At 45.7% G+C, this 22,746-nt stretch overlaps 2 protein-coding genes across 2 annotated transcripts; one reads left to right on the forward strand and one right to left on the reverse strand.

Annotated features, from left to right (window-relative positions):
- Positions 1-330: 330 nt before the first annotated feature.
- LOC135806625 (probable ATP-dependent RNA helicase DDX4) lies at positions 331-12,517 on the reverse strand. The gene is made up of 10 exons (XM_065320849.1): positions 12,343-12,517; positions 10,917-11,439; positions 9,427-9,764; positions 8,772-8,894; positions 7,059-7,220; positions 6,257-6,560; positions 5,925-6,024; positions 4,755-5,025; positions 4,321-4,428; positions 331-1,543 (listed from the first exon to the last, which is right to left on the reverse strand). Exons 1-10 carry the CDS (start codon positions 12,370-12,372, stop codon positions 1,367-1,369), a joined length of 2,136 nt encoding a protein of 711 aa, XP_065176921.1. The 5' UTR covers positions 12,373-12,517; the 3' UTR covers positions 331-1,366.
- Positions 12,518-15,010: 2,493 nt separating this feature from the next.
- Positions 15,011-22,732, forward strand: LOC135806632 (probable tRNA(His) guanylyltransferase). Its single transcript, XM_065320856.1, has 7 exons — positions 15,011-15,227; positions 17,402-17,533; positions 17,886-17,930; positions 19,606-19,775; positions 20,488-20,573; positions 20,837-20,944; positions 21,393-22,732. Exons 1-7 carry the CDS (start codon positions 15,124-15,126, stop codon positions 21,600-21,602), a joined length of 855 nt encoding a protein of 284 aa, XP_065176928.1. The 5' UTR covers positions 15,011-15,123; the 3' UTR covers positions 21,603-22,732.
- The last annotated feature ends 14 nt before the right edge of the window (positions 22,733-22,746 follow it).

Raw genomic sequence — 22,746 nt, forward strand, 5'->3', positions numbered from 1 at the left:
CTTTATATAGCAAGAGTAGATAAACTGTTTATCTACTCTTGATTATAGCAAGAGTGTTTGTGGACTTTTGATTATAGTTATGTACTCTTGCTTTTATTTATGACTATCAGGACGACATCCAGGAGCGATCAAAGAATACACGACTGACGTTAGGAGAAATCTAAAAACTCCCCTAGCATAACGAGGGTCAGAACTGGGTTCAACACCCATATGGCTCAGATGGTCCCAACGGACCGGGGCTGTCCAACCGTGGATGGTTGTAGTAAGGTCACTGTTTCCGAACACGGTGTCCTCCACCTTGTTTATGCTGTCAAACCAACAAGTCAGTACTCGTGTATGGGACTTATAATTATATTCTTGGTATTATAATAAGCTCTCAGCTCATTTACTCTTGATTGTAGTACCAAAGCCCACAGCGAACAAGGCAGTGTGTGCGGCTTGACAAAACAAACATGGACAAAGAGAGAACGCTCGGGGTTGGTGTTTCACCAAAGAACAGGAGAGCTAGATTTGCCGCTGACATTACGTAAGAGCGGAATAAAAACACACATCACACCGAGAGTTGCCCAGACCAAGAAAGCAAGCAAGACAGAAAAAGAAAAAATGGCAGGAGAGTGAGTGGGCTGGTTCTCACTGTCATGGATGTGTGATGTGTGATGTGTGATGTGCGATGTGTGTGTGTGTGTGTGTGTGTGTGTGTGTGTGTGTGTGTGTGTGTGCGTGTGTGTGTGTGTGTGTGTGTGATGTGTGCGTGATGTGCGTGGGGTAGAAGCAGAGTATTCCTCACACAATATACAAAAACTCTGCTACCGGAAATGGACATGAATGCAAGTTTGAAGCTCAGCGTAATAACTGAAGTTAAAGAGCAGCGAGACACAAAGTCAAATCGACAATGAACTCAAACATAAGACGGTTTAGAAGAATGCAGGCAAGTGACAACCCGACTGCTTGCGATATGACGGCAACGAAGAGAGAGTCGTAGATAATCATGATTGACGTGTGCATTATCTACTCCAGGCACACATTGTGAGCACAGAAGGTAAGCACACGGGCAGAATAAGCGCTTTCCTTCACCCAAGAACAGCGAACAAGATGATTGCTAGCGTGATGACAAAGACAGCTAGCTGGATGAAAACAAGTGTGAGTCAGTAACTGGCGTGCCGTCTCAAGCACAGCGGTCCACATGCCTTCCCGCTCTCACTGAGAGAGACATCAGATCACAAACTCAAGTAACAGAAAGAACGCCAATGAAGTCATGCAGCGGATCCAGAGTTCTGTCATAAAACAGTGCAGCTGTCAACTACAACAGTCAACAGGCAAAGTTATTCGGGAAGCAAGACCTTCCGTCGAAAAGAAAGCAATCTGATTAGTCCCAGCTCTCCTCCTCTTCCTGAGCAGCAGCTCCAGCAGTGGATCTGCCCACAGACCAAGATTTCTCCTGGCCACCGGCACCACTGCCTCGGTTAGAACGGAAGTCACTGTCATCTCCATTACGGTCACCACCACGACCGCCACCACGACCACCACCACGGCGTCCCCCATGCTAAAAACAAGAAAGAAACCAGCAACAAGAAACCTAGGTCAATGCGTCAAATCTAATGAAAGTACAACATTTTGAAAAGAAAAATCCCACCAGTCAAACTGCGACCTTTTGAACATAATAATACCGTATGTCTGCTCCTTTAAAGCCATGGTGGTATATTCGACTATAAAGCCAGTCACAGTTATACGGCCATGGCTTCATAAATGAGATATCATTTGGATTATGTTTCGAGGAATAAGTGATACATACTTACCGGTACAAACTTCCAGCCCGGCAAGTGGAAATAGATTGAAATTTCTGTGTGAACTTTGACTTTTATGGCATGGCGTAGTGGGTGAGTCATTAGACTCATTTTTCATCAAAAATAGCTTGGAAAGCAGCAGTGTTTTGAATATAAAGCCATGGCTTAAGGTGCAGACATACAGTAATACTAGAGTTCACGCAAGCGCTACTCTACCGGATGTACAGTTGCGCTCGGTGAAATCCGACCCGAAGTGCAAAGCTGGCGCCCTGGACCTGTTCTGATTACATCACTATATTTGTACATGTGTACGCCCAGTAGCATTCGTGCCACTTCCAGGGCGTCAAGGGCCGTGCAAGTTGAGGGCTCCAATTATGCACCCTGGGTCGGATTTCACCGAGCACAACTGTACATGTAGTAAGGTTTCACTACATTATTTGCAACATGTACGATAAAGTACTCCACATATCAAACTGACATGTCACTCAGTTATCCGAAAGTGACGGGAAAAAGAGTTTTTAATCCGTTGTGCACTGATTACCAGCACAGCATGAAACACAATTAGAAATTTATAGAAAAGAAAAAAGGACCTAGGAACTACAAGTTACGCTCTAATGTCCACTAACACCACCAGTTACTAAACAATCAGCTCATGCGATAACATTGCACGACACTGACCGACGGTACTGACGTTTTACAATTAACTGGCTAAGGCCGCAACCACACTACGTAAAAATCACAGTACAAATTTGCATGCATATCTCAGTACAAGTCGGTACGCAACCACACTACACTTTTCGGTCTGCATAGATGACGTTTTCACGCGAACAGCACGTGACGTTGTCGTACCAAAGCGTGTGCCATGCGCTGGAAAAGACCGGGAAATTCAAAAAACAATGCTGATGCTGATGCTATGTACGACGACCAGGTACAAAACAAAGAACAAACGACGAAAACGACAAACGTGGCTTTCTACAGGGGTGCGCCAGTTGCTGAAAACCTACAAAGCGCGTTTTGCTTTTCGCACGCTTCCGCATGACGATTTCTACTGTAATGCAGTTTGTACGTGATTTTGTACCTAGTGTGGTTGCAGCCTAACAGCTCTAGCACATCTTGGATGCGCACACCAACAGCCTTCCAACTAATTACTTGGAAGGTTCTAAGTTATAGAAATAACATGAGGAGGGTTAGCCAGTTAGTTGTAGAACGTCAGTACCGTCGGCCAGTGTCATGCAATGTTATTGCATGAGCTGATTGTTTAGTAACTGGTGGTGTTAGTGGACATTATAGCGTAACTTGTAGTTCCTTGGTCTTTTTTCTTTTCTATAAATTTATCCTTGGCTTTCCATCCGAGTCCAATTAGAAATTTCAGCACAATTTTCACCTTCAGCCTGAGGTCATAACTTTGGCTTCCTTCACTCAATTTTCACAATCTTGGCCTCGTTGGAAAGCTCCAGGTGAGAGCCATGCGAGGATACCAGGTTCCACCAAGCAGCCTCCACATATCAGGCGCAGGAACACAGCGAAGTCGTCTCCAAACCCGATGTGCAAGCAAATTCGTCCAATCAGCGCCATTTCACTATCCTCCATCGCAGAACGCACAAAATATTATTTTTGACGGTTCACTTCTATGTTACTACGTCACTAGCTTGTGCTTAGTAGCTCCAAAGGCACGCAAAAAATGATTTTTCCGCAAAAATGGCGATGAGTATTGATCGAAAATTTGAATTTGCAGAGATCATAATTCGACATGCGATCTTTCTGGAGTCAAGACATCGCAGATCTTTGGCGACTGTTGCAGTGGAGAGCTAGAAGTTTCTGCTACCACGTAGACCCTTCGATTGTTGAATTTGAACAAGAAATGACGGAGTTATTAAGGATTCTTTTTTTCGCAAAATGTTCAAAAACATTCTGGCGCAACCGTCGATCAGCCGGTTATCCGTTTGTTCGGCCATAAGGCCGCACGTTTTTATTTCTATGTTTCTCGTCACCTGAAAATCTAAAAACGTATGCGAGAGGTGGAAAAAAATAAAAAATGACTGAAAAACAAAAAAAGCTTATTAGACCTTTGTTCACACTAAAATCCACCAATACACCATGCAAAATAGCATCCATAGTTAGCAACTAGTAATAGTACTAGTATGTGGTAGGAGCTTCTGTCACAATCTGTGCATTTGCAGCTAGATTGCGCACAAAAAATGCCGTCCTTGCATCATGTGTCGCGCAGGCCAGGCCAAATTATGTACATGTGCATGAGTGTGCTGGTCCCCAAATGCACAGTCACTGCAGCACAGTTTTTTTTCTTTTTTTCTTCCAGACTCCTGAATCGTATGCGCGCGGGTGACGAGAAACATAGAAATAAAAACGTGTGGCCTAACGGTTACATAACCGGTTATTCGTAACAACCGTTTCAGCCCTATGCAGCAGTTCTAATAGGGATGCATTGCACATTCACCATGCATGCTCTGCACACATTATCCACAAATCCAGAGTGTGCGACCTGGTGCCGGTGCCCCATACGGCAGCTAAAACTTACTTCACGCATGTCGTGTCCACCAAAGCCACTGCCATGGCCGCTGTGAATGCCAGATCCTACAGCCTGAGCAGCAGCAGTTTCCAGCCAGTCAGGCACTTCTTGCAAAGACTGCAATCAGGGGAACAACAACAACAATTATTGGCCACAGGCCATCGTGAGAATAAAGATTTGAAACAAAACAACAACAACAGCAACAGCACCATCGGAAGTAACAAACACAGAACAGTTAATAGACATTCTACACATTGTTGTTATGTGGTGTATCGCACACGCTCTGCATATCTCCGTATCGTGTTTGCTTGAGATTGATATGCACTTGGTGACCTACCCATAGTCCATAGGCACATTTTGTTTGATTACAATTCCTGAAACATCTACAGTTTGGGCATAGATCACACTCTACACTGTTCAACTGCCAGCAAGAACTGTCGTACCTCTGAAAGAATCTTCACCAAGCTTCTTGCAATACCCTCATCCTTGCCGATGGTGAAGAAGGAAGTGGCAAGACCAGAGTGACCGATACGACCAGTACGGCCCACACGGTGAACGTAATCTTCAATCTCGGAAGGCAGGTCAAAGTTGACAATGTGCTTGACGTCCTGAATGTCCAGGCCGCGCGAGGCTACGGATGTGGCCACCAGTACAGGTTTCTCGCCACGCTTGAAGTCACGCAGTGCCTCTTCTCGCTCACGCTGCTGACGATCACTGAACAACAAAGTGCAATGTACAAAAGCTCTTGATTAATATTAAACGAAAACAAGGAAAACGAAGGGCTTGCTTGGCTCGCCATCTGAGTACTCTTGATTAATAGTGAGCATAGAGGCAGTAGGCTTAGGTTCTGCGAAAGTGCTCAATACCTGATTCAGGCAGAGCGGCGTACACAATTGCCTGATGATTGGTCCAGCCATGAAACTCTGGGTCACAACGGGATTTGCCCAAGGGTTTCATTGTGTGTCTTTGTGTAATAGTTAGCATAAACATCATCCATGATTTACAAAGCATAAACATCATCCATGATTTACAAAGCACAGATGAGCAGCTATAAAAATTGGGCGGCTTGTGTATTTGTGATGGTGGCAGTGAGTTCCACCGAGAAAGCACAGAAATGTAGAATAACAGCATCTCATCCCATTCTTACAGGAACACACATACCGTATATTCTCTATTATAAGCACATTACTAGCACACTGTGAGCACCTTTCGAAACATTATAAGCACGGTCTCTATTATTAGCACGGTCTTGGTGGAAATCAATGCTGCATGCATGATATCTAGCATGTATTTCTTCTCACTCTGTATGGATGCATTGGTTGAAAAAATATAAGCACGGTCTCCAATATACGCACGGGGTAGAGGGTGTTGAAAAAATATAAGCACGGCGCATAATAGAGAATATACGGTATACAGTCGTGTACATGTACCACACTATCAGGAGCCGGGCACGGAAGCTAGAAATAAACACCTCGCTTGGTTTTCGAAAATGAGCATCACATGTCACCACTGAAATGAGAACCTCTGGCAATGATTCAGGTGAACATTTGAGTACTTTCTATCCACACTGCTGTACATGTAACGGACATAACAAGCAGTTCTAAAACACATACCCATGAATGCTAGTGCACGGGAAACGCTGCTGGCAGAGGTACGACGCGAGGAAATCGGCTGTTCGCTTTGTCTCCACAAAGACAATCGTTCTGTCCATCCCTGGTCACACAAGCAGTAGAAGATAGCACCAAGCATAGAAGACAGTAGGTAAAAGAGAATCAGCGGATGCAAATGATTATCAGCAGAGCACAGTCACTAAACAGAACATGCCCCTGCAGCTACGCACAAGTGGCCATAGCACAAGAAAACCCAGACCGCTATCCATGTACCCGTGATAGCTGTACCCATCTCAACTAGTCACACCAGCCACACCAGCCACACCAGTACATACCTTGCGAGCTCAAGATCTCAATGAGCTTCTTGCGCTTGCCAAACTCCTCCACTTGCACGACACTCTGCTTGACATCACTGGCTGCACAGCCCAGGATACCAACAGTCAAGAACAAGTAGTCATCCAGGAAGTTCTTTGCCAGCTGCTGCACTTCGTCTGGGAAGGTGGCTGAAAACATGAGCGTCTGACGACCGGAGGCCATGCCCAGCTGCTCAACAAGCTTCTGAATGCTGGGCAAGAAGCCCATATCGAGCATGCGATCAGCTTCATCAAGAATCAGATACTTAACTGCACCCAAATCAATCTGCAACACACATCACAAGTGGAAGTATCAAATATCAAGAAATACGACACACTTATTTTGTAGCACTAAATACAATTCGATGTCAACTACAACCCGTACCAAGAGTACATGAAACCCAGAGTGTGCAGCTTGGGGCTTTTTCTGCTATGGGTGTCTGTCACGGCGAAATTCCGTGATTACATCATTTATGGCGCAGATCTGAGGCGGGAAATGGCGTAGTGCGTACAACTGAGCTGCAGTTGTGCAGAAAGACACCTGCTTGTATCCTGCTTGTACCCACTACATCACTAACATGATGTAATCACGGAATTCCGCCGTGACAGTAACCCATCCGAGCTGCACACTCTACTTTTCATGTACTCTTGCCCGTACTGAGACAAGGGTCACTATCTTCTCAACTAGAATTCTTCACGATTGATCAGCAATACCGGTGGCTAACACAACACACAGCGTCATTACCACGGGGCACACATGACATTGCGCTGCACATAGTAGTACCTTTCTTCTGTTGATGACATCCATCAGGCGACCAGGGGTAGCTATGACCATGTGACATCCCTCCTCCACTTCACGGATCTGTCTCCCAAGACTGGTACCGCCATATAGAACTACAGGTCGGAGCATGGTTGTGTGGGAGAACTTTTTCGCCTCTAGCCAAATCTGCAAGGCGAAAGGAAAGCATAGGAAAGGAACAAAAAGGAAGAAACAAAAACAGTCTTTTGAGTGTGCCAGTCTACAGCTAGTGTAACCTGAAGTTGTACTTCCTCCGCGTCATCGAAATTGTCGCAGTTTGACAAGTGACTTGTCACTTGTTACTGACAACTCCATAAGCTAAACCATTCAAAACTTAATACGCAGTATTATAGTCCGAAGACTAGAGTAACGTTCCAGGACAGTTGGACTGAGAAATTTCACGCAGAGATGAAGGCCTCGTCCTCGTTGATGTCAATGGACGCAAAAATATCGTTCCAAAATAATTCAAGGAAGGTTGTAAGTTGGTCGCGCCTCATCTCAAACGCTTTGACTTTCTCAACAGGACAAGACCTGCTATGCTTGTCGTCTGCTAGCTCTGGATGATTTCTACTTCACCACCAACGAAGTAAGAATACACGATCGTTGCGAGGTCGGTTGATTACCATCGGCGGAATCACCTCGATCTTGAAATGAACTTTTTTTAGCCGTGGCATGCCCATTCATTTTAGTTGTGTGGTCACAGCTCATGCAGGTAAGTGTACTGTCACGTCCAGCGCGCCCTCTTTTTCTGCATCACTGGTACATGGTACGGCATCTGCGCGTGCATCACTAGCACTACGTGTAGAGTCTACACGGCTCTTGTAGGTACAATCATACTCGTACTGAGTGTCTCAGCCAGAGCGACAAATTTTATCGCTGTTGCATGCATTTAGTTTGCTGACCCCGCGATGTTTCTCCACGCGCCGCTACTTGTTCCACGAAGTCATTCTCACCCCAGCTAAGGTAAAATAGTGATGAGGCTTGAGTGAAAGGCCATAAGCACGAGAAATGTGCGGGCTGCAACGCCTGACTGATCTCAACGAGTCGAAATTACCATCGCAGCGACATCAGCGAAGAAATCGCGTCTAGTTCAAAGATTTCAGCTTCCAATAACAGAAAATAGAACTTTGCCGTCACCCTATATTGATGACTATCGCCTTTGTCCAATTCCTGGCCTCTGGTACGAGTGCTGGTGAGTAAATACCTCGTTTTATGTCAAAAGTCAAACTGCGACAATTTCGATGACGCGGAGGAAGTAACTGAATCACAAATGACAACGTACAGTCTTTGGTAGTACAGAACACACAGGCAGTAAACGGCCACGATACTGTGTATAGCGAGCGTGACATTCGTATTATTAGGATTATCAATTCGTCAATTTCGTTACGCAGCCCGAGCTAACCAAATTCAACTCCGAGCTAAAAGGCCATGCACATGCATACTACACTGTTACTGGGGAAGACAAGAGCTATACTCAGCCTAACAAGATATAATTCCAAGCAAGCAGTGCCAAATTGCTATGATAATTTCACTGATGACTATTTCTTTTTCTACAGTGCGAGTAAACTTGAGCAACCAGGCATGACATCGCAGGGACTAGATAATACAGAATGTGTGTGTGTGGGGGGGGGGGGTCCCACCAAAGCAGTATCACCATACAGAATAGTGCATATCGCATGTATTCTATGCCGTCCATACCTGAGTGACCAGTTCACGAGTAGGTGCTACAATAATGGCAGCAGGTGACTGCACTTCGGCAAACTTTGACGCGTCAATTCCGTCTTTCATCATACGAGACATGACGGGAAGGATAAATGCAGCCTGTACACAGCAACAGAAGCCAGGGACAATTAAGCCAGGGACAAGTGAGATAACAGACAACAACATCATTGCAAAACAAAATGAGAACTCGCACTGCGTAACACGCAACACCTACAGCAGGGTAGTATCATCCTGGCTGGGGCAGTCTGTTCGCAGCTGGAAAACCGTTGAACTGCATCAGATTTAGACTTTTAGAGCACACCAATGAAAGGAAATGCAAAATATTGCCATGCACCGGGATGGCGCATTGCCATAGCTACCCCCACCCTTGCCATATCATGCACACTGAATAAGAATGGAGGGTGGGAAAGCCTGGGCATTCGAATGGTGGGTGAATGTATGGGCCCGACACCGCGGCATAGGAATGGTAAGTGAATGTATGGGCCCGACACCGCGGCATAGGAATGGTAAGTGAATGTATGGGCCCGACACGGCGGCATAGGAATGGTGGGTGAATGTATGGGCCCGACACCGCGGCATAGGAATGGCAGAATAATATTATGACTGTACATGTACCCAGGGCCGAACTTACTGTTTTCCCTGAGCCAGTCTGTGCACAGGCCATGAGGTCTCTACCAGCCATGATGACAGGCATGGCATACTTCTGTACAGGTGTCGGCTTCTTGTAGCCACTCTTACTGACATTCTCCGTTATCGTGCCATTCAGGTTGGCGTCCTCGAAGCTGGAAACCGGGCTGACTGGCTCGCGGCCAGTAAGCCGTACGGGGATCTCGTCAAACTTGTTGAAGTTCAAACCGGTAGAGTTCTGCTTGAAGAGCTCGTCTTCAGTTTCGGGCGCAGGAGGTGGCACATATGGCGGAGGACGTGATTCATCGCGAGGTGGTCTATCACCATCGTCCATACCATCACCTATAGTGAAGCATGAAGCACATTCAGAAAAAATGGAGTCTAAAAAAGTATCCAAACAAGTTCTCATACAACACTCATCAGGAATCGTCGTTGAACTGAAGGACACTGAAACAAAATTTCTCTACACTAAAAAAAAAGTATCCATTCCCAATCATTCCCAATCATATGATTTTCGTGGCAGAAACAGCCAGCTGTCTACAGCATTGGGAACATACGATTTGCATTCGCTGAGCACTCTTTGTGCAGTGGTTCGCTACCTGTTTATGACTTCCAAAAATGTAAAACTGTAGTCATAAAATCACAGCAAAGGTGCACACTTTTCTGCACAGCCGGCCATATAAAATTACTGAAAATAACTGCACTGAATGCATTGCACCCATCAATGCAAACAGCCAACCAGAAGAAATGTTGTAATGCATGCTACTTTGCTGCAGACACTACTAGATCTAGATCAACATGCATGCCCATCAGTCTGCTAATGTGCACTAACAATGCATGCTTCTGTCCAGGGTGGGAGAAAAGCATCACAAACCATCGGTATTCACCTTTGCCTGTACAGCTGCCTACGCCAATATAAGCATTTTAATGCTCAGCAGGCATACGCCATGTCAATCATATTCGAGAGATTCTGCAAAACGAAAATTCGAACGAAGTTTCACGACGGTCCTTGCGAAAGTGTGCACGAATTTTCGCACGAACTTTGCGTTCTGCACATTTTCGTAGTTTGCACGCGTCAAGTGCAAGTACGCCATGACCCCATCTCACGAAACTTCCTACGAAAGTTCATTTCGCGTTCCCTGCAAGTTTCGCGTCCAAAGTTGCACAAGTTCGTGCGAAGTTTCGCACATCATGATGTAGAGCGAAGGTTTGTACGCATTTTTGTTTTGCAGAACCTCTCTAGTGCTTGTCAAATTACACCTCGCTAGTTTTTTTATAATTATTCGAGAAAAAACATGAACTAATTCCACCAGCTGCACTCTACACTCACGGCTGGCAGGTATGACGATGATTTGTCATACGTGCCAGTCCTGCATCCTACTATCAAAATAATATTTTGATTGCCAGATGCTTGTCGAGCTGAGATACGGAAGAACCAAATCAAAGTGACAATAAGCTACTTGATTCATAGATCACGGAAAGAAGACCACTAACCGTGCCGGCCACCACCAGAGCTACCGCCATTCTCCTCACGATCTCCAGAGCGGAAATCACTACCAAAGCGGCCGCCGCCACGTCCACCACGTCCACCACGTCCACCGCCTCGGCCACCTCTGCTGCTACTCTCGTCACCTTCGCCGTCTTGAGAATCATTGTCGTTCCGCCTAAAGCCACCCGATCGACCGGCAAATCCACCAGTACCTCCACCACCAAAGCTAGAGCCACCGCCACCGCCACCACGTCCGCCGAACATAGGCCTTCCGGAGCTGTCACCATCATCAGCTCCGCCAGAGTGGCCTCCACTAAATCCACCTCTTCCTCCGCTGAAGCGACTTGAACTACTTTCTGCTTTACTGCTAGTGTCAGTGTGTTGTTGCTGTTGCTCTTGCTGTTGATGGCCAGGAGAGGAAGCAGTTGGCGATGGAGACTGCTCTGACCGTGCGTCACTTGAGCGTGACGGACTGCTTACGCTCGATCTGCCTAAACCTCGGCCACGGAATGCGGCAAACCGTGGTGCCTGCAAAAATCACAGAAACCATGAGAAACAAAATGCACGTTAATAATATATTAACTGGTTTGAGGGAAAGAGACAAACGTTAATAATAGTAAATAATAAATTAATAATATCTTTATTAGGATGACCCAGAGGCCTGTCGCCTATCAAGGGGTTCACCGCTTTGAAGGATGATCATCAAGGGAAATGCGCGACGTGTCCCATGTACATAGAAAGGCATGCACACACGCTTCTACAATGCCCTTATAAGGCACATAAACAGCATTCAGCACTACATACATAAGCCGCGTCACACTAAGAAGTGGCTTAACGTTTTGCAACTTGGAACAAATCGAGAAAATCACCAAACATATAGACATCACTTTGGCATGAAAAAAGAATTTTCCAAAAAGTATGCCAAAGCCACCTTTTTGCTTGGCTCGGCTCACATGTAGAAATAAACTGTACAAAAAAAAACGTTTACTCCGGCAAGAAGACTTGAAGAAAAGAGCACCACACTGAACCAGCTCAGCTATAGCCACTCGTCTAATGAATTTCTCGAAATGCTCCCTTGTGTGACATACACACCGAAGTTCTCTTCAACTTTGGATACACCATAGCACTCTGCATGCACATAGAATTCGACTTCTGCCTATTACATTGACTAGTATTTCAAAAATATAGTATACTCCTCCTTTGAAGTACAATACACGAAGCTTGCGAAAAAAATGAACTATTTTCTCATTTTCAACTCGCGTTCTGGGCATGAAGACACGTCGGAAACACGAGTAGCCCTGTGGATAATGATAACAATACTGATATTTTCAAATACATGTACCACATGCACCAATGCAATGACAAACTTCAAGAATGTCAGAAGCACACAATATCAAAGTCTGTTGAATTTTCGGGGTGGCTGATTCTTACCGTCATACTCTCGCCCGCCGGACTTGCCATGGCTGCTATTAGAACCAGATTGCTTAGTACCTACACTCTGAGCAGAACAATTACTCGAGGCTTAGGAATTACTTAGCCTTCTCTCTCTAGCACTGTTTTTTTTAACACGCCATGAATCCCTTCACAAAAGCATTGATAAAACAGAAACAGAAAACTGATTTTTGCATTTTGTACGCAATCGATGTATGTCTGAAGTCGCACGTGCAACTCGCCACATGTCCCCAGCGAAAAGCTGAGCTGAACCAGGCCACCTGCAGGGAGCACTACGCATACCGTATGTATACCGTATATGTGTACCGTATGCGTAGGGCTCCCTGAGCTGAACGTACCCACCCGTACCATCCGTAGATATCTAGATCTACCGTTGTTTTTTTTTTTTTGTTTTTGTTTTTTTAGTCTGCAGATCTGTCACTGTACTGCTGTATAAATCATACGTAATGACTGATAGAATGCTACACCGTAGACCCAGGTGCTCGAAGTCCGTACACGTTTACAGTGTGTGTTTGCCGAGCTGAAACTCACACTAGCAATGATCACTTGCCAGAATTCTGCTCGTGGATGGAAGGTATCTTGTCCAAGTTTGTTCTGAGGCCAGGCTCGATTGAACCAGGCCATCTTTCGATCCGATCTGTTTCTCTGGAGTTCGCTGATTTTTCATATCAAATTTTGGTGTCGCAGAGGGTACTCTAAGTCCGTACTGATCAGAGGTGACTCGAAATACGCACATATTTCCGCTAATTGCTAACTTGCAAACCCTCGGTTACGACGAAAGCACCGAAGGGATATGTTTGGCATGTGCCTCCACCAGTATTTCTTGCAAAAGCGTAGTTTGTTGCCGAAATGCAAGCTGTTTTAGTCGGCTCAGAGAAGAAGCAGCTGCGCTGTGAAAACCGCGGGAAAACAGTGGTGAAGATGCCAGGAGTGTCAACCTTTCTGCAAGGATTGGTGGTTCTCTGTAAATTCTTCTCCTCTGGCCATTGTCAGCTCTAAGCTGGCTCTTGATGATTGAGTGAAGGTCCGTTTGACGCTTTGTCCGTTCGAAATCGGTCTTGGCAAAGTTGATTTTTGCATGAAATGTAACCCAATTTGTATTTCGTATGGACACTCGAAAACCCACTCGCGTGGTATGGGACTTCTGCTTATCGTAGATTCCTGAAAATTGGTACGCGAGGAGAACATACCACACTGTCCCCTCCATAAAATATTTGAGTCGAATACAATAACAGAACATGAAATTATGGGCGTACGAACTTAGGATACCATGTACGGACTTCGAGCACCTGGGTCTACCTGTGAAGTAAAAGAAAAAAAAGGCCCAACCCTGCCCTACAATGTAGCCCTGCCAGCTATTTGGGCTTACGGGTACCGGGTGTCGCCATGGCAAATAATAATATTAAAGAACTAAAGACTATAAAATTAATGACGGGAAGAGGCAGAAGAAGAGACAGGTGCATGTACAGCGAAAACAGAGCGGCTACCACGCAGGCACATGACACTCGCTCTGAGCAACGCAAAGCTAAGGCGGCAGCGGATGAATGACATAACAACCGAATACGGTTCGCCGCTTTTCTCAGCAATGAGAGATGCAATTATTATTATTATTATTATTATTATCAAATTTTTGATAGGGCAATCCCCACAGGCCTAAGGCCTTCTTACAGGGTACCCTAGAAATGAAAGTACTGAATTCGCTTGTAAAGCGAGGCAGATTGCTTGCCCATGCCACCGGTTGTCGAGAAGACCAACGGGACAAATGAAGCATGCTCGATCTCCCGCAGCCTCTCTTCATACGATCTCTTCTTCGCTTTCTCATGGCGAACGTAGGTGGCAGAAATGGAGGAGGACTGGTTCGAAGACGCAAAAGGGTTGAACACCCGGACGTCGAAGAAGGTGCGTTCGAACCGCCCTCCCCACAATCCATTTGCTGCTACGTCCAAGCGAGCCTGGTCGTCGCGGATGGCGGTGCGATAGCGCAGCTGCTCCCCACTCAGGGGCTCCAGATGAGGCTCTACAGATACGTTGGTGGCAACACGCTTCAAGAAACCAGCGGTCACATCGCGGATCTCGTTATGCCCTGATGGTAGGGTAACCGCCGGTGGGGCACGAGAGGGCATGGGCCACAGGCACAGTAAACTGGCTTCCACAAACGCACCCTGATGGCATGCGCTGTGGTTGCCAGTTGTCGTGGTTGTACCTTAGGTGCACTCCATCGCGAAACTCCGCTTTGGAGAGGGCAAATCCATGGCGCTTCAAGGGCCTGCAGGTCAGCCAACTGGATCAAGAAGAGCCCTTCTCCGCAGCCAGGTCGATTACACGCTGCTTGGCATCCGGCACACTGGAGCGGAGCAGCAGGGCTTGGGCTTTGACAGCATTCCGTGCTGTTATCCTCACCTCCGCTTGCGCCTTGGCAGTACGAACACGAGACTGGTTGCAGAGCCGAGCGCCATAGTCTGCAGCTTGATGTTGGTCTGCAAGGACTCAGTCACCCTTCGCGGATCTACCGTTGTCGTCACTTTTTCGAGATTTTCAAGATTCAAAACTAATAATTATTACACTGTACTTACAAAAAGGTCACTGCACTCCCACGTTCGCTAGCATGCACATAATTATTATATACATGGGTGACATGGCGCGCTTCGATGGATCAACGCGCAACTACATGATCAAGAAGATCAGTGCGCGCATAAACAAAATTGAGGTTTTGCGTTTATTTCAATTAATATTTTGCTTGTTGTTTTTCGACTGTCTGCTATGGCCAAGTCAAAGTACGAATACGTCAAGCAGTTCGAGACATGCGAGAAGTGCTTGAGGAACACCTGGGTTGCGATACGCCTGGATGGCAGAAGTTTTCACCGGTATGTTGCTTTCAAATTGAATGCCTCAGCTTCTGATACTAGTAGGTCATAGCAGGGAGCTGTATAGTTCATACAACTCCCTGGTTCTTAGACTCACAGTCACACTATGCTGGTACTATTAAATCACTGCACGTGTATACAATTGACTGGCTGTTTGTGCCTGGGCGATATGTTTGGAAAACAAAGTACGATTATAAATTGTTAACGTAGTACAGCCACGCGTCACTTATCCGGCGTTCAGTCATCCGGCATGTGGGTTATCCGACAGCGTGCTGGCAGCTAAAGTAACTTAGTTTTCCGGTGTGTTCCATGCAAACCATTTGAATACCCTGAACATTGCCTTATTGGTATGGAGTGGGTTCATAGTGATGTGACACGAGTTTCCAGTATGAAAAAAGTGCCCACATTACAGCACATGGACCTGGACATGTGCAACCATGCATACCAGTAATCATCTTGTTAATGTGTGGATTGATTGGTGATAATTTACCTTCAGTTATCTGGAGTATTCACTTAACTAGCAGGGCCCGGTCCCGAGGGCGTTGGATGTCGCCGCTACAAGTTTCAACAGCTCGTGTCCCGAGTACACAAGAGCATAAACATCTTGGTGTATTGCTCCTGCCTACTCTGACATTTTCTCCCCATAATATGAGGTATACGACGTTCCTAATATTATTACGAACGTCGTATATTCCTTCCGGCGACGGGTTTGTCTGCTGGGATTTACGTCCCACCGTCTGCCAGAAAAAAGTCATTTTCAGCCTGTACTGTGGATGTGCCAGACCTCTACTGGAATATACTTGCCCAGTCTAGACCTTCTCTCTGACGCAAGCTGAGAGAACTTGCATGGACAGACTGCAGGCACGCATTAGCAGATGCATCCTCCACAGTCGAAACCCTGATTGGCACATCCCAAGAGAACTTATTTCAATTATCTCGCCGGCAGTCCCTTGTTGGCGGCGCCACGTCCAGTGTCTCTGTACAGTCCATCATATCCTTCACGTCTGGCCTGATACCCTTGATGAATTTCATTACACCCTCAGTTCCAGTCCACGCAGACCATACCATATCAACACATACTAGTACTCTCGTCAACATTATACTTATGTTATTCCATTGTGTGTATGTTATTCCATTGTCTATCAGTTTGGAATTCATTACCCACGCGTATTCGGGAGATTGAACACCCCCGGCAATTCCGTACATCCCTCATGCAAGAATTTTCTACTTGTATGTATTCTGTTTCTGGTATACCCGCTTTCTCCCGACAGTATTGATTAACCAAGCCATAACATACATTGCACTCATCTCCCTTCCTCCCTCTCTTCCTCCTCTTTCCTCACACAGTAGAGCACCTCGATAGGCTTCCGCAGCCTTTGGACAATCTAAAATCAATAACTTGACACGCTACTGTGCATGCATATTAGGAGAGCGACCGTATCCGAGCTCTTCCGGGGGGGGGGTCTCTGGTTGCGGTCAGGAACACTGTTTCCATACAGTCAGTGTCCTCGGCCTTGTGCTATTCTGCCATCATCATACCTGTGGTAGATTACTAGTATCAAGCAGAGCTTACATATCCCAAAGAATTCTCAAACATCTACTAAGGCAAGAGTGCAGCATGATACTACAGGCGCGTAGCACCGCCGTTGACAGTGGTCCGGGGGGATGTCCCCCTGATTTTTTTTGAAATTAGGGTGCAAAATCCTGCATTCTGGGCAAGTTTTGGCATTGTTTTACTATGGTGATCGTGGTCGGGCGAAAAACTGGTCCGGCCAAAGCCGGAGCGGCTGCTACGCCCCTGTACTACCGGTAGTTGTCGTCTCTGACAATATTTCCTCATTCGCTGCAACACCCAGATGAGAAGGGAACGAATACACTCGGTATACATCCTTATAAGCTGTAGACAGTAGAACTTTGTCTCTATCGGCATTATAACTCATAACCATGAACCTTCCATGTTGTAAAGTCATTAGTTAGTGCTATCGAACTGTGCTCAAGCCCAGTATCATGTATTGCAATGTCTAAGTGTCAGTATTGTGCTACATTTTGCATATCTGACTGTTCGAGAGCTGGCTTAGGTGAACTGTAAGGCATAATTTGTTCCCCACTATTCATTTTTATCCCAGTAATCAAAATTGATTTCTGTTTGTATCTATCACCCTATCACTGTCCAGGTTCTCCGACTCGCATGGCTTTGAGAAGCCCAATGACTACCGCTGTATAGCATTGATGGCGCGTTGTGCCCGGGAAGTGATGCAAGAGTTCACGGAGATTGTACTAGCGTATGGGCAAAGTGATGAGTTCAGGTAGGTGCTGTGGTACAATCACGCATTGGTGTATTTCCACTCTCTAAAATAATACTGACTTCCATTCATGATTATTGTCATATCAGAACTGAATGGCACAGCTTGTCATTCAGTACCAGTGAAGACAGTGATCTATCGTTTTCCTGATTGAGTGCCCTAACGCAGTGTTCTCCATCATATTTCACCATTTAGGCATCTAATCTATCATCTCGTTCACATCTGTCAATAAACTGTGTTTAATAATACTTACTTATTCATCTGCTGCCATGGCAACGTGTTCATACATGACATTGTATACACCAGTAGATGATGAATAGTGCTATCTTGTCTCGTGTGTTCATCTCTCATTCAGCTTCGTTTTGCGTCCGTCTTGCAATCTGTTTGGCCGAAGGGCAACGTAAGAGCCACGTCTGTATTGACGTCCTATTGAGGAAGTTTGCGACGCTTTGCGCATACTTGAATTGTTCAAAATTGGGTGTTTATTATCCTAACGCTTAGGAATTTACGAATAGGCGGCGCGGAGACAATACAGTGCGTATCGGTTATAGTGTAGTCGTGTAAAAGAATATACACGGTTGTACTACCTACAAGAATGAACTCTCATATTTTCATAATCATAACATAGGTTTCAACTTTCAAGTTTTACAAGTAATGTTATCACGTAGTAGAATATATCGGTCCTATTTGAACCTAAGAATGGACTTTGTGTAGCAAAACATGCCAGATTACCGTACTGGCAATATATGTTGCCGCGTAACGCAGGGGGGTGCGGCGTAACGCGCGACCAGGCTAGTGCGACAAATTTTCGTTGCGTTCGTAACGCGCGTCCGGCAGGGTGCGGCGATCTTTTCATTGCAGTTTCCAAAAAATGATGCGGCAATAGCAAAAAAGTGATGCGGCAATAGCAAAAAAAGGACTGCGGCAATATAGAAACCTGTGTAACGGCTTCTGTGCGACTTTGCATGTAACGCCCTGCGTGCGGTAAACATGTGCCAATGTAACGCTTCATGGCCTCACTGCGACCATATATATTGCCAGTACGGTAGTACAAAGTGGGTCGCCTGTAGTAATAACACCTGTCCAATGCAGTTCTGAGACTCGCATTGCATCGTAGTGCTGCAGGTTCAACTGTTGTTGTCATGTACGTGCAACTCATAAATCGAGTCATTATGCATAGCCACATGGTAAGAAATATATCCCTGAAGATGCCCTCTTGGGCCAAAAAATTGGAAGGAATATGAAGTTAGTTTTTTGGAGAGATTTGGAGAGGTTTTCATTTGTGTAGCCAAGGACTGTGCGGACGTGGGCAGTAGAAATTTAAAAAATACTGGAGAAAGCCTGAATATCGGCACTTTTGAAATGCACTGTAGTAGGCTATTAGTTGATTGACTATCATTCCTGTGCAGCATTCGATGGTTACTAAGCAGAGGTGTGACTGCACATCTCTCACTCAGCCAATGTTGGGTTTCTCATGGCAGACTGAGAGAAGGTCTCAGGTTGATCACAATTAGGGCTGAAACAATTATACCGATAACTCGCATATCGATCGTTAAGAGTGCAATCGATAATCGTTAGTGTTCACAACGAGTGCTAACGATTTTTTTATGCATGCATATCAGTGAGAGTATTCTATCCCTTGCACTCCATCCGATAGTGAATACGAGTGCAATCATGTACATTTGTACTTTCAAGCACAGTAATATTGATTTGTGGCTTTGAACGAGATCGGGGAGGAGAATTTGTCTTTTCGGTTCATTTGTGGGGGAGGTCGAAGATAAGAGCAGTTGCCAGAGGATGATGACAAGATTCTTCGCTCTAGAAACAACGTGAAATTTTCTAGTTCATGTTGATAAACCAGCCAGATGTTATCAGTGCTGACTCTGCTGAGCCATACATTTCTAACGTAGCAAAGGTAGAGCCGACAAGAATCGATAAAACCAATATATCAACCGTTAATGATATCGGTTGATCGTTAGGAGTTATTGAATGATCGATTCAGCCCTAATCACAATGTTCATCAACTTCATGTATGTTTGGCATGCGTGTGTGTGTGTTTTGTGTGTGGTTTCCAGTAAACTGGCAACGTGTATGGCATCATACTTTGCATCTTCATTTGTCTTCCACTGGGCTGCACACTTTGAGGATGTACGCATGCAGTACCCGGTAACGTTTGATGGCCGTGCAGTGTGCTATCCGACGGTGGAGAACTTGCGTGATTACTTGTGCTGGCGGCAAGCTGATTGTGAGTGGTGCAAGCTGATTGCTTTGGCTTGAATGGGTGCAGTAGTGTCCCGGATACATGATCAGACATAGCCCTCAGCTATGACATGCTGTGTCATCATGACGTCATGAGTATGCTTTCCATACCCATGTTACTATTGTACATGACTGTCAGAGTGCAGAGTGGTACATTTGTGTACATGACTGTCAGAGTGCAGAGTCTGAGTGGTACATTTGTGTACATGACTGTCTGAGTGCAGAGGGGTACATTTGTGTACATGACTGTCTGAGTGCACAGGGGTACATTTGTATACATGACTGTCAGAGTGCAGAGGGGTACATTTGTGTACATGACTGGCATTATGTCCTCCTGACTGCTCTACATATACCACGGCACAACTTGCAACTACTTTACTTGTAGATTGGAAACACACAAGTGCCAGGTGTACCAAACATTCAGTCTTGTTCTGAATACCCAGGGGTAGAGCTGTGTAAAACGAAGATTAGCGAGTATCTATTGGAACACTACGTTCTGCGTACTGGGTGAACACCAGACACAAAGCCTTGATATCTGGTAGTGGTAGTAGCCATCATCATCTGTGTGGAACTGGGAGAAACAAGGATCAATCCCTGATAGTGTTCGTAGAGTACATTTACTTCAAAGTACTTACAGTCATGCAGTCACATAGATAATTCCACCTGTCATTACTGTCTATGGTGTCTAATTCCTACAGGTCATATCAACAACTTGTATAACACTGTGTTTTGGTCGCTGGTCAAGAAGGGTTTAACTGGAAAGGAAGCAGAGACTAAGCTTTGTGTAAGCCTCCGTTTCCTCTGCCTCTGTCTGCTGTGCATGTAGCTAGCTGAATGTTGTACATGAATGTGGAGCTCTACTGCCTTAGCTCTCTGGTGAGTGGTGGGTGTTGTTTTACCGGAAATCCTCTTTACACCTACCTCAAACTATTTTTATTGTTTTCTTTTCCTTCTTCTCCCATTTGTAGTTAGTACATGTGTGAATCGCAACACAGTACATGCAACAGCCAGAAACTCAGCATCATGTCCTTCTTCTCCTTTCTACAGGGCACGGTCAGCAGTGACAAGAATGAAATTCTCTTCACTGAGTGCAACATTAACTACAGCAAGGAGCCCGATGTTGCAAGGAAAGGAACAACATTCGTATGGGAGGAGGTGAGTGTCATCATATGTAGGAATTGTGGAATGGCCTGGACCGTGCCATAGTATGGAGGACGCTATGCCGAACACATCAACGTGTTGTCCTAGTTTCCTAAGATTAGCGTAATCAAAGTACAGTAATTTACCCTCAATTATATCCGACCCGAAGTGCTAAATTGGCGCCCTCAACCAGTTCCAATGGCATCACTGTACTGGTACATGTGTACATCCAGCTGCATTCGTACCACTTCCAGGGCGTCAAGGGCCGTGGACGTTGAGGGCGCCAAATATGCACTTTTGGTCGGATTTCACTGCAGGAAAGACCATTCTGAAATGCACTCTATTTCTTTGCTTGCGATTAGAATGTGCAACGTCTGCAATGTCCTTACAGTGGACTGGTAAAGCAGAGGTCAACACCTGACCCGTGTGCCTGCTTCTTTCCTTCTTTTTCTCCTTTGTCCAGGTGGTAGAGGAAGTACCGCTTCACGGCCCATCTGCATCGACCTCAGGGAGCAGTGAAGTTACCTGCCTGGATGCCGAGGTGTCCACAAAGCACAAGGAAGAAGGCAAGCCGGCAGTCACACAAAGAAAGCGGAAAAGAATTGCAGAGCTGCACTGCGATATTATCGGTGACCAGTTTTGGGCTGAACGACCGGCACTGTTGGCTCGTTAGGCTCCAACGAAATGCGCCATTAACGAGACAATGGCTATCCACATCCAGGCAAGTCCTGTTCCTACTGACACACTGGCACTGGTTCCTGTGAGGAGAGATGGATGTGATAGAATACAGCCTTGGTTGGGCCTTGTGTACACACCTCAGACCAAGTCACTAAGTCGGCTCATTCTGTCGCTGGAAGCTGACTGCCTGAATGGAGTCCAAAGCGAACCCACAGCGCTTCAAGGCATGGTAGCGGGAGTGCTTGTGAACGTGCAAGTCACTACATTTTAGACCCGAACTCACAGTGAGTATTGCACCTGGACGTAATGCTTTCGCTCTGCTTTCACCCAGAGTTGTCCGTTCTTCTTGCTTGAAGTAATTCTTGCTGGGAAGTGTGCCATGGTCAGACGTACATGGGCAATACAAACGTGCACATCGGCAACTACAAAAAGAGATCCCGCTCTCAGAGCGACTTACTCCTGCATTCTGTGTTCACATAACACAATGACCTGAAGAACACGCAGTCAAGCGTGGCGTATTCTTACTTTTGTTTGTGCAGTACATGTATTTGCGGGTGCAATGAGGCACTAACACGTACCAGTACATGTACCAGCATGTCAGATATTCGTAGCACCAAAGGGCAAATATCACACATTATCAAGAATATGATTGGAACTCGAGTTACTCGACCCACACGTTATTTTCTCTTGTCCAATATTTTTTATGTAGGGATAGCTGCTAGGACAGTCCTCAATGGCCTTGGTGCAATGCCTTCACACACAGAAAGTGAAAGGTCACCCTGGATAATACCGAGTTGTAACTACCAGGGACTTATACTCAGCCGTGTAGTACTAGTATGGCAATTTTCACTTTTCAGGCAACTTTTTACTCTACTGCTTTCCTGTGTTCTCTCAGCGTCGATGGTAATGACAATGTGTTACTGCTGTGCATGTATTTTTAGACAGCAGTATTATTCAAAGTTCGAATTGGCATTGCTGTAGTTCCTTTTATTGTTGAGACGCCTAATCCTGGCTGTTGCTTACGGAAGTCGAGAGGCAGAAATTTAGCATAGAATCAAGACACTTGATAGAATGAATCTGTTCGTTTTTCACAAAAAGCTGTGTTTGTCAGCCTTCTGACTCTGATGCTCTGTCGTTCA

Source organism: Sycon ciliatum, chromosome 1 (assembly GCF_964019385.1).
Source record: "Sycon ciliatum chromosome 1, ocSycCili1.1, whole genome shotgun sequence".
NCBI lineage: Eukaryota > Metazoa > Porifera > Calcarea > Leucosolenida > Sycettidae > Sycon > Sycon ciliatum.

Excerpts from the sequence above, each read along its gene's own strand:
- LOC135806632 (XM_065320856.1), top strand. The coding sequence starts at position 15,124 with ATGGCCAAGTCAAAGTACGAATACGTCAAGCAGTTCGAGACATGCGAG. Across the intron at positions 17,931-19,605 it reads CTGTTTGGCCGAAGGGCAAC|TAAACTGGCAACGTGTATGG; the intron begins GTAAGAGCCACG and ends TGTGGTTTCCAG. Across the intron at positions 20,574-20,836 it reads AAGCAGAGACTAAGCTTTGT|GGCACGGTCAGCAGTGACAA; the intron begins GTAAGCCTCCGT and ends TCCTTTCTACAG.
- LOC135806625 (XM_065320849.1), bottom strand. The coding sequence starts at position 12,372 with ATGGCAAGTCCGGCGGGCGAGAGTATGACG. Across the intron at positions 8,895-9,426 it reads AGACTGGCTCAGGGAAAACA|GCTGCATTTATCCTTCCCGT; the intron begins GTAAGTTCGGCC and ends TGCTGTGTACAG. Across the intron at positions 4,429-4,754 it reads TGGTGAAGATTCTTTCAGAG|TCTTTGCAAGAAGTGCCTGA; the intron begins GTACGACAGTTC and ends CCCTGATTGCAG.